The sequence below is a fragment of the Camelina sativa genome, chromosome 2 (genome assembly GCF_030686135.1).
Source record: "Camelina sativa cultivar CO46 ecotype springtype chromosome 2, ASM3068613v1".
Classification (NCBI taxonomy): domain Eukaryota; kingdom Viridiplantae; phylum Streptophyta; class Magnoliopsida; order Brassicales; family Brassicaceae; genus Camelina; species Camelina sativa.
Genome location: NC_141881.1, coordinates 29,387,660 through 29,398,641, shown reverse-complemented (window position 1 = coordinate 29,398,641; position 10,982 = coordinate 29,387,660). Strand labels below are relative to the sequence as shown.

The following is a 10,982-nucleotide window of genomic DNA, read 5'->3' as shown; positions in this document are numbered from 1 at the left end:
CAGAGTATTATTATTGGCTTATCTTTTTGATTTGTAAATTATGCCAAAAAATAAAAAAAATGGAATCATTCCTCAAAAATATGTATCCTATGGATGGTGAAAACTGAAAAGAGCAAATAAAAATCAAACAAACACACAAAAATCAATAAAACATCTTATGATTACGTCATAAACTAACGCGGTACAAAATCATTGGTTGATAACACCTAGGTGCACAAGAACATGCGTCACACTGGATCATTCAATATGCGTTATAAGCTGACGTGTCGTAACATCAATGGTTACAAAATATCTAGGTGCAGGTACAAATAGACATGCGTCACACTGGATTATTCTCGGGTTTTAATTCTCCACGAAGAAATCTAAAAAGTGAGTCTCTCTTCTCTTCTCTCTTCTATTGCCGGGAAAAACAAAAGAAATTAAAGTTTCTTTTTCCTCCTCTTCCCTTCACTTTCTCTCTCACACTAACCATAACAAACACACAAAAGCTCTCTGCAATCAAAAAAAAAAAAAATTCAAATTCCGAGATCGGAGAACTAACCGAATCGAACCGATGAAGATGAAGCGAACCGTGTCATCGAACTCAGAAGCGTATAGTTACAACGAGTCACCACACTCTCCTCTTAGATTTCATTCTCCGTTATCAGATGCCGGAGATTTACCGGAAAGCCGTTACGTTTCTCCTGAAGGATCTCCGTTCAAAATCGAGAATCCTCCTAAGTCGGCGGCGGCGACGGTATCCGACGGTAACAAGTTCAATCAATTCTCGCCTCTTCCTTCTCCGATTCCACCACCACCTCCTCCTCAGTATCCGCCGCCGCGACGACAACAACAACATCAGAGGAATACGAGAGCGCCGATTAATTCTTCTTCGGATAAGTCTCCTTCGTCTATGGTAGTGTTTAATCGCTGGGTTAGAGAAGATAATGGTACTACACAGACTACAACTAGGAAGGTTGACGGCGGAGAATTGGGAACGACGACGGCGACGACGGTGAACAGAGCAAGAAGAGACGAGTTAGTTAGTGTGACGGCGCTAGGGTTTAGAATTACCGAAGTGATTTTGTGTGTGATTTCGTTTTCGATCATGGCCGCTGATAAAACTCAAGGTTGGAGCGGCGATTCTTATGATCGCTACAAAGAGTACAGGTCTCTCTCTCTGTTCTTCTTCACTACTTTACAAAATTGAAATCATGAATCAGATCATGATCAACATAAACCTTGTTTTGTTTTTGCAGGTATTGTTTGGCTGTGAACGTTATAGGATTCGTTTACTCTGCGTTTGAAGCTTGTGACGCTGCTTGCTACATCGCCAAAGAGAGTTATATGATAAACTGTGGATTCCACGACTTGTTTGTTTTCTCCATGGATCAAGTGAGTGTTTTGCTTTAAAACATTTAGCAATTTGTGTTGATGGATTTCTAATGAATGACTTGTTCTGATGATTTATAGCTTGTTGCATATCTTCTAATGTCGGCGTCTTCATGTGCTGCGACTCGAGTTGATGATTGGGTTTCTAATTGGGGCAAAGACGAGTTTACTCAGATGGCAACCGCTTCCATCGCTGTTTCCTTCTTAGCTTTTGGAGCGTTTGCCGTCAGCGCTTTGATTTCTTCTTACAGGCTCTTCAATCACGCTTCCTCCTAGTTGTGCCTGGAACCAAATGTTACTCTATATCATCTATGTACAGTCTCTCTTATAGCTTAGAATGGTAATGTGTGATACAAGATTACAAGTTTTAATATATATGAAAATAAAGGCAAGCGAAGCAATCATCGAATGACTGAGTTTTACTTGTGTAGCAAGATATATATTATTTAATGACGGTAGGTGACTAGGTGGTGATAACTCCCAAGACCTAAATGTGTGTTTTCATACAAGCAAACCTCATAAAGTATCAAGCGAAGCTAATTATTGTTTTTAATTTCCTTCTGGGATGATATGTTGCTGTTCTGATTCTTCTTGTATCTCTGTGATCTGGATACTTTCTGATCCATCACCACCAGATTCAGAGAACTTAGTGATCTTCTGTAACTCATCGCTCACACCTGTCTGGTCATCACTAGCAGCTGCTTCTTGATCCATCTTAGGTAGTGGCTTAGGACGGCGAATGGCCTCAGCTGCTTCTGCCATGACAACTGGAGGTGGTTGTGGAGGTACCCATGACCGTTGCCTCTGGAAAGCTGCTGGTTCCATTGTACTTGTTTCATTCTGGTTAGCGGTAAAACGTGCTGCTGTTGTTGTCTCGTAGCCGAAATCCGTGGATCTAGGGTTTTTTTGTTGCCACCATTGACCATTTGAACTCTCGTCTTGCTGTGCTTGACTATTGTCCCATGGCTGATAACAAGAGAGAACACGAGTTTAAGAGATCTTGATAATAAGTTCCGTTCCACACATTTGACCAAGATTCATTACAAAGAAATCTAGCTCTAAATTAACATTCAGGGACATTTTCAGTTTGTACCTTAGATTTGGGAGCTATGCGTGGATTTGATAGTGGTTGGTTCGGATTGGGCGGCATGTCATTAATTTCCTGTAGATTTTAAGTGCAACAAGTTTGTCACAACAAAAATTTATGGTTAGTCTAAAAAAGGTGCGAAAAAGGATTGTAGCTGTCAGCTTACCCGAATGTTTGAAGGCTTCTCTCCTCTCTGGATCATAGACATTATCTGCAGCATCACCAATAATCAACTAAATGTTACAAAGATTATTAGGAATTCAAAGGATAAGATCCATTATAAATCCATGTTTCTACAACGAACTTAGAAGATTTCAGAACATTACATCCATGTATGACTTTGGATGAGGGGGCCCAGAAGAATCAGCTGGAGGCGCAGGAGGAGATGCAGATCGTGCTGTATTATCCATTAGTTAGAAAGAATAATCTAACCAAAAACAATAAACCGTAATGCAGATTGATATAGAAAGAGTAAGAGAGAGAGAACCTGAACGTGTGTCATAATCAACATTGCTGCCATATGTATAGGGTTTCTGCATCACATATCAACGTTCCTAATATTACAAAAAGCATTATGATACGTAATTCTATTAGTTAATTATCAAGTTCAAGTTGATGCGGTTATGCCATGGGGTTTACATCAGACTATTTAGGTCTATCAGCAATCAGGGAGGAAGTAAATCTGTTCTCTGTGGGGTGGTTTTGAGGTTTTCTTTGTGTTTGTAATCCCTTAATCTATGAATCAAAGTTTTATGAAACCAAAATCTTAAAACTCACCCTTGCTGCAGTGACTGAACCATTATAAACCTCTTGATCAGCTGAATAAATCTTTGAAATGTTGCTGGATTGTCCTGAAAGTAAAATACACAAATAGGATAACACTCTTCAGATCAAAAAGCTTTCACAATGACTCTTAAGATCAACCAAAACATTAGCTAACTAGACCCTCAATGAATCTTGATAAGAGTTGTTCAAACTTAAATTTGTATGAATACTGAGACTTAATACTTACCTTCGAGCTTACGGATATTATTGCTCAATGACTTCATTTCTTGTACTTGGACACCTAACAGGTGCGTTAAGTCCTCAAAATATTTCCTCTCTGAGAAGAAGCCATGTACAGATTTGAATTTAGAGGAAAAGAAGGAACATGCAATAAAAGTCCAGAAATGGTCACGTTAAAAAGAGAGAAACTCTGTCTACATTATAAACTGCAGAAACACATCTACCTTCATTCTTTGTGATCATCATTTCCTGACTAACCCTGGCTACATCAGAAGCAGCGGCAGAAGCAGCTTTGGCTGCAGCTACTGCTTCTTCAGCTAAGCTAGGTTTAGCATCAGCTTTCTTCAGAGGGTCAGCTTCTTCTTCCAACATAATTCTTTGGACCCAGGATTTAAATCTGGGTATGAGAGATTTCTGTAACAAACAAATCTCACTTAATAAAGAATTTGATTGTGTAGAAGGAGACTTATACTATAAAGTTGCATAGCGTTAAAACACATTAGCGTTAAAACACATCTAGCAATCAGTAAAAAAGGTACAGTAACAAGTTTCTGACACCCTAACAAACTCTTACGGGGATTGTTTTCATCAAAGTTCTTGGCAACTATATTCTGGTGCTCTAGTTGAAACAGAGAGTGTGAGAGTTATGCAATTCATTACTTAAGCTAAAAACAATGAATTCCTATATAGTTTGCTTCCATTTCATTAATGGCCTAACCATCAGCAATTTACTCGATGTACTAAGTAAATTCATAACATAACACACTGCATATAAATGAAGTAAGGTTGACGATACCTTAATAAAAACAGCTGTTCCGGCACCAGAAGCTGCTAGTACACCAACAGCAAGAATAGCATGGTACCAGCGAAACCGAGAGAGAAAAGCTGCCTGAGGAGTCACAACGAGTGGAGCAGGAGCAGCTACCACAGACTGCATAGCTTGTGGCTGAACAGTTGACACAGCTTGCTGTCCATCTGCTTGTAAGAAAACATAACAATTAGCTTCCAGTATAGTAAATCATCATAGGAACAACCAAACAAATACATGTCCTCGCTTAGTTTACCTTGACTTGTAACAGTAGTCTGCGAGCTTGGTGGTGGATCCTATGAAAACAGATTAAACACAGATGTAAGCTATTGAAACAAGGAGAGGGATGAGAGTTCCAAAAACAAAGAAGAAAGGAAAGGAGGAAGGTGTTTACAGGAACACGGCGAAATGCTTCGTCAATCTCTTCTTTAGTGAGACCTTTCCTCTCAAGAAAAGATCTTCTATGAATAACAGGAGATCCCCTAACTCTCGGATGCGAAAGGAACTTGATAGCGTTCTGAATTTGATCCTCCCGTATTGGTTCTGAATTCTTAAACACAGATGTTGGAGGATCCTGCTTAAATGTTTCTTGAGCTATGGTAGCTTGCTGAACCTCATTAGCAGGCTTTGCAGCCTCTGTAACAACACAGTTATGCACAAGAACATTAGTAAAAATCCTACGATGTATTACACTAAATGATTCTCAATTATAGATGGAATTAAACATTCATAACTAATAGTTCAATAAAACCCCATAACTATGCAATCGTAATAGTTCCTGAACCCAGAAAAAAAAAAAAGAAGGTTAAAGAAATAAATTGAACCTGAAATCTGGGATTTATCATCGGCGGGAGCGGGAAAATCGGAAGGAGCTGGTGGTTGCTGATGAGTTGCCATAGCAGCTCACCAACCTTGGAACAATCCAAGCGGCAAAAGAGAGTATTGATAGGGGAGAACGATGAAGATGATGAGAGAGTAAAATCAGGTTTTGCTCAAATCGAGGCGTAGAGAGGAGTTTTTTCTTTTTTCGTGTTTTGGTGACTGCGTGTGTATCTGTGTGGTGGTCACACGAAGAGGAGATAATATGGCGTCGTCTGATTTTTTTTTTTAATCTTTTTCTTTTGTGCTCTATCTTTTTGGGCCTTAAGGGCCCATTGTCTATAAGAAATACTAAAATTGTCCAACATAAAAAACGAGTGGATTGATTTAGTTTAGTTACTCTTACTAAGTTCAATATAATGTGACAATGTGCACGTCCAACGAACTAGAACCTTTTCGCTCATGTTTTATCCCAACAGGAGCACCTAAATTTCTACATATTCCGCCTTAATTGTGATCATGACTACAAATAAAGTGTGTATATTATAGATGCTGTTGTATGGGCAAGTGTAATCGCATTCGAGGTTGGGCAAGGGCATAGACAAAAAGTTGCATTCCCTTTCATGACTTGACACTTTTCCATAGGAGAAACTCTAGCTCCTTGCAACTTAACTCAGCATTTCCACATGGAACGACGGCTGCTTCAAGAACCTGTTTGACATGATTGCTTATACATGTCAAGAACTAAACTAAATTTGACATGTGGATTTGTAATTTTCTTACAGCATGTAACATGTTTAGTCAACCATATATAATTATAAACATGTCAAGATCCAAAATTAATTATACTACATGTCAAGAATCAACATAAACTAAAATTTAACATGTGGGTTTGTAATTTTGTTATAGCATAGCATGTAACATGTTAGTCAAACATATTTAATTTCATATAATAAGATATTCATATATTGTCAATATAGCCATTTTATCAATTACCACACTTAAAATTAAAATTTTCAAAATTATGAAAACCATAAAAAATCTCTTTCATAAATTAATATTTATTAGCCAAAAAAAAATTAATATGCTCCACAAAATCTTTAAAAGATAATGTGAAAGTCTAGTACCATATAAATTACGTGATATTCAGATATTATTTTTCTTTTTCTGTGATTCATCTCTCTCTCGGCTCACTATAAAGTCTCTGATTCCTTTTTTTTTTCTTTCTCTCATAATCGAGAGTACGCGCGGTTCTCTAGAAAATATTCGATTTTTTTTTAATAGAGACTGATATGATGATGACTCTTAACTCAATACCTCCCTCTGAATCCTTTGCTCTTTCTTTCTTGGATACCTCCTCCAGGTTCAATCTAACCCCTAAACTCCCAGGTACTTTTGTCAACTCTGTTTACGATTAAAGTTTCATACTTTCATTAGTTTTACTTTGGCTCGTCTGAGTATTGAATGATCCGTATCCAGTTTAGCTTCGAGAGTTTAAAATTTTTACATCTTTGGAGTGTTTCACAGGTGGATTTAGTTCGAGGAAGAGGAATCAAGGGAGAGGGTTTGGAAAAGGAGTCAAGTGTTCAGTCAAAGTGCAGCAGCAATCTTCTCCTCCTCCTCCAGCCTGGCCTGGGAGAGCTGTTCCTCCTGAGACACCTCGTCAATCTTGGGATGGACCAAAACCTATCTCCATCGTTGGATCTACTGGTTCTATTGGCACTCAGGTTTTTTTTTTTAATCTGTTTCTTGGTTTCTTCTTACTCTTTGCCAGATGAGTTTAGTTCCTTGAAGTTTGATTAAGGCATGATTGTCCAATTATTGAGTAGAAATTGTGTTGTTGTTTTTTTAGTTTGCGATCAGCATGTTACTGAGTTATTTGTTGCATCATTTTTATGGGGATAAGAACTTCCATTTCTGCAGACATTGGGTATTGTGGCTGAGAATCCTGACAAATTTAGAGTTGTGGCTCTAGCTGCTGGTTCCAATTTTACTCTCCTTGCTGATCAGGTAAATTTTTTACTCAAGTGGTGACTTACAGCTCCAATTCCTCGTTCAGACCACTTGGTAATCTGTATTATATCTCAAGTCAATGATAGTAGATAATAATATACTGTAAACTAATAGTATAGCAGGTTCTTGCTTAGTTTTATTTGTCTTCAGTGATCTCGAGAAAAAGTCTACATTATGTTTCTTTTACCCTCTTTTGAATGGTGGCAGGTAAGGAAATTTAAACCTGCGTTGGTTGCTCTTAGAAACGAGTCATTGATCGGTGAGCTTAAAGAAGCATTAGCGGATTTGGACTACAAACCTGAGATTATTCCAGGGGAGCAAGGAGTGATTGAGGTTAGTGCATTTGTTTGTTTTGAATGTAGTGTAGATTTTTTCACAAATTTTTATCATCATTGAGTTCTTACTTATGTTCATCAACAGGTTGGTCGACACCCTGAAGCTGTAACTCTTGTTACCGGAATAGTAGGTTGTGCAGGACTAAAGGTATATTCTCTAGTTCTTTGTTACTAAAACTAGATTGAAAGAATATGAAAAAAGAAAGTTAGAGATGATAAAACCATATTGTTTGTTTTTACTGCAGCCTACGGTTGCTGCAATCGAAGCAGGAAAGGACATTGCTCTTGCAAACAAGGAGACATTAATCGCAGGTGGTCCATTCGTGCTTCCGCTTGCCAACAAACATAATGTTAAGATTCTTCCGGCAGATTCAGAACATTCTGCTATATTTCAGGTATCATAATTCACATAAAAATTTTAAGGCACCTCTACTTTCATATTGAGTTAAGTTTTGGTCACGATGCAATTTGAGTGAAAACTCTTCTTTTATGGTCTCTAGTGTATTCAAGGTTTGCCTGAAGGCGGTCTGCGCAAGATAATCTTGACTGCATCTGGTGGATCTTTTAGGTTTGTTTCAATATTCTTCTCTCTGCAATAGATTTTTTTTGTTTTCTTTCTCAATTCTCATTTGCTTAATGGAAAAAGTTAATTGGATTTTGAAATTAGGGATTGGCCTGTTGAAAAGCTGAAGGAAGTTACAGTAGCTGAATCGTTGAATCATCCAATCTGGACGTCCATGGGAAAGAAAGTCACTATAGACTCAGCTACGCTTTTCAACAAGGTTAAGATCATTTTCTCTGATTTTTAAAAGTACCTTTTTGATCAAGGTAGATAAATTTCTTGATTTCTTGGAAACAGGGTCTTGAGGTCATTGAAGCACATTATTTGTTTGGAGCTGAGTATGACGATATAGAGATTGTCATTCATCCTCAAAGTATCATACACTCCATGATTGAAACAGAGGTCTTGCTTGCCTGACAACTAAATTAACTGCATTTTTTTTGTCTTTCCGGTAAAAATCTGTCTCGCATGTGTTTTGTCTTGTTCCACAGGATTCATCTGTAATTGCTCAATTGGGTTGGCCTGATATGCGTATACCGATTCTCTACACCTTGTCATGGCCCGATAGAGTTCCAACTTCTTATCCAAGACTTGACTATTGCAAGTAAGCAAACCACACATATATATATACTCTCTGAAGTGTGGAGCTAAGCTTATTTGGAGATTTTAATGACCACCAAGAAAAATTCCCTAATCTAGTTCAGTTTGGTTTTATATAAATTGAACTGAAACTGAATCGGTTATTGGCAGACTTGGTTCGTTGACTTTCAAGAAGCCAGACAATGTGAAATACCCATCCATGGATATTGCTTATGCTGCTGGACGAGCTGGAGGCACAATGACTGGAGTTCTCAGTGCCGCCAATGAGAAAGCCGTTGAAATGTTCATTGATGAAAAGTAAGAGTTCTTTAGGCATCTCAAACGAAATTCTTGAAATGAATCAAGAATGACTTTTATATTCTTACTTTTGTTTACAGGATAAGCTATTTGGATATCTTCAAGGTTGTGGAGTTAACATGCGATAAACATCGTAACGAGTTGGTAACATCACCTTCTCTTGAAGAGATTCTTCACTATGACTCGTGGGCGCGTGAATACGCGGCAACGGTGCAGATTTCTTCTGGTGCGGGTTCAGTTCTTGCCTGACAAATTGGTTGTTTGAAGAACATCAGTGGAAGTGATTTGAAAAAAATGTGGGAACAAGATTAGTGTATATAATGGGTTAGTATTACTTAATAGCGCTTGTGGGAGGATTATGAATTGTGTATATATATAACTAATGTATCTGTGATCCGAACAAGCCAAATCAATAAAGCCTCCCGTTTAAAATAAAAATCTTGTACTACTACTACAAAGTACAAACAAGGTCTTACATAGATAACTATAGTATATATTTTGAAACAACCATGAAATTGAACGTCTCTTAAGTCTTAACGGCAAACCAAAAAATATCTAAACCCACTCTCCGTCGAACATCACGATGGAAAGACTCATCTCCAACATTTCACCACACAATAAACTGTTAGGAAAAAATATGTAACTCTCTTCGGGGATTTGAGAACTCACTTCAAGAAACATCTTCATTTCTGGCGATTTGTAAGCAAGCGTGTGTCCATCAACACTAGAGGAAAGCCAGTACGAAATCTTCTCTTTTGGAGTTAATGATGCAATACTTCGAAGAGTAATATAAACACCATGTCTCTCCTTGAAACACTGAACCACAAATAATAGTTTCTCCATATCTTCATATAGAACTAAAACCTTCTCGTTGATGTTTATCCGAACAAGGGCAGACGAACGAAAGGAACAAGTCATGTTTTCGTAAAGATGGCTAGAAATATAGTGACTGTAGATGCTGGTGTATGAGCCAATGTAGTTGCAATCGAGGTTAGGGCAAGAACAGCGAGAGTAGTTGCATTCCTTTTCATGACTTGACACTTTCCCATAAGAGGAAGTGTTTGGGCAACCAATATCAGCATTTCGACAAGGAACAAAGGCTGCTTCAAGAACCTTCTCCATTGGGAAGCATCGTTTACTACCAATGGGTAAATCACACCCAGGACCAGGGCACTTGTTACTCACTTTGGCTAAGCATAAACTGCAAACTAGATGTCCATCATCACACTGATGATATGCAAAAAAACAAAGATCTAATGAGTTAGAATCAAATTAAAAATTAAAACCTTATTCGGTATAAGAATACCCAACAAAAAGAAATCAAAACCACATGAAACAAAATCAAATGCACGATTCGAAACATAACCTGGAAGGTAGGAACTGTGAGCGGCTCGAAGAAAACAGGACAATCAAGAACATCAAGATCCGACAACTTCGCCAATCGTGTTTCATTCTCTGTACGTTGCCTCTTTGGCGAGTGAATGTTGTAAACCTCCATTATCAATTACTATAAGGTTATCAAATTTGGTTTACTAGCCTTCACATATAAATAGAAGAGATGACTAAACCCTAATTATGTGTGTTTTGTCTTCCCAATAGTTAACGCATTGATGATTTGATTCAGGATCCGATTTCCAAAGAGTTAAAAGAAAAAGTTACATGCAAACATCATGACTTGGGATGGAATACGAAGAGTTTGATGGGATGAAACAAGTAAACTACAAACTACACGTAAATTAAGTTAACGTTCTTGCATTCTGTGTTGCCAAGTGTCAATTAACGCCTTCAGACTTACTATTAGCATTAATGATTAGTTGATTACTGACTCATCTACCATTATCTCTGTATCCACGAAAACACTACTGTAAATGCGAGAGAGAGTCATCATAACAGAACAGCGCTTACCCACTTTAATAAAGTAATTTATCTTTCTTTTTCCTTTTTTATGGGATAAAATTATCCTTTCGAAGAAAAGATAGAAAACAGAGCACCATCTAAAACAAATGTAAATGCATAAATAATCTTATTGAACGGGTGATCTTAATAGTCTACGACAAGATTTTTGTTTAAATAATCGAGCATACA

General features: G+C 37.7%; 3 protein-coding genes and 1 pseudogene across 4 annotated transcripts; 2 read left to right on the top strand and 2 right to left on the bottom strand.

Moving 5' to 3' along the window:
• The first annotated feature begins 330 nt into the window (after positions 1–330).
• On the top strand, positions 331–1,780 carry LOC104740451 (CASP-like protein 4A2). Its single transcript, XM_010461054.3, has 3 exons — positions 331–1,149; positions 1,239–1,374; positions 1,453–1,780. Exons 1-3 carry the CDS (start codon positions 554–556, stop codon positions 1,645–1,647), a joined length of 927 nt encoding a protein of 308 aa, XP_010459356.1. The 5' UTR covers positions 331–553; the 3' UTR covers positions 1,648–1,780.
• Positions 1,781–1,788: 8 nt separating this feature from the next.
• On the bottom strand, positions 1,789–5,368 carry LOC104740444 (peroxisomal membrane protein PEX14). Of its 2 annotated transcripts, none has more exons than XR_015571716.1 (12): positions 5,096–5,367; positions 4,666–4,907; positions 4,528–4,567; positions 4,260–4,438; positions 3,688–3,877; positions 3,471–3,560; positions 3,236–3,309; positions 2,946–3,012; positions 2,785–2,855; positions 2,625–2,669; positions 2,465–2,533; positions 1,789–2,337 (listed from the first exon to the last, which is right to left on the bottom strand). XR_015571716.1 is itself a non-coding variant. In XM_010461044.3 (12 exons), the coding sequence occupies exons 1-12, from the start codon at positions 5,166–5,168 to the stop codon at positions 1,921–1,923; spliced, it is 1,536 nt and encodes a 511-aa protein (XP_010459346.2). In that variant the 5' UTR covers positions 5,169–5,368; the 3' UTR covers positions 1,789–1,920. The 2 variants fall into 2 exon arrangements, 1 of the variants encoding a protein (XP_010459346.2); XM_010461044.3 differs by having other exon boundaries at positions 2,946–2,991; positions 5,096–5,368.
• Positions 5,369–6,220: 852 nt separating this feature from the next.
• On the top strand, positions 6,221–9,335 carry LOC104740436 (1-deoxy-D-xylulose 5-phosphate reductoisomerase, chloroplastic). Its single transcript, XM_010461033.3, has 12 exons — positions 6,221–6,479; positions 6,618–6,817; positions 7,014–7,100; positions 7,311–7,436; positions 7,524–7,586; positions 7,684–7,833; positions 7,939–8,006; positions 8,106–8,220; positions 8,298–8,402; positions 8,492–8,604; positions 8,751–8,897; positions 8,978–9,335. The coding sequence occupies exons 1-12, from the start codon at positions 6,383–6,385 to the stop codon at positions 9,144–9,146; spliced, it is 1,440 nt and encodes a 479-aa protein (XP_010459335.2). The 5' UTR covers positions 6,221–6,382; the 3' UTR covers positions 9,147–9,335.
• LOC109127151 (E3 ubiquitin-protein ligase SINA-like 11 pseudogene) lies at positions 9,328–10,395 on the bottom strand (annotated as a pseudogene).
• Positions 10,396–10,982: the final 587 nt, after the last annotated feature.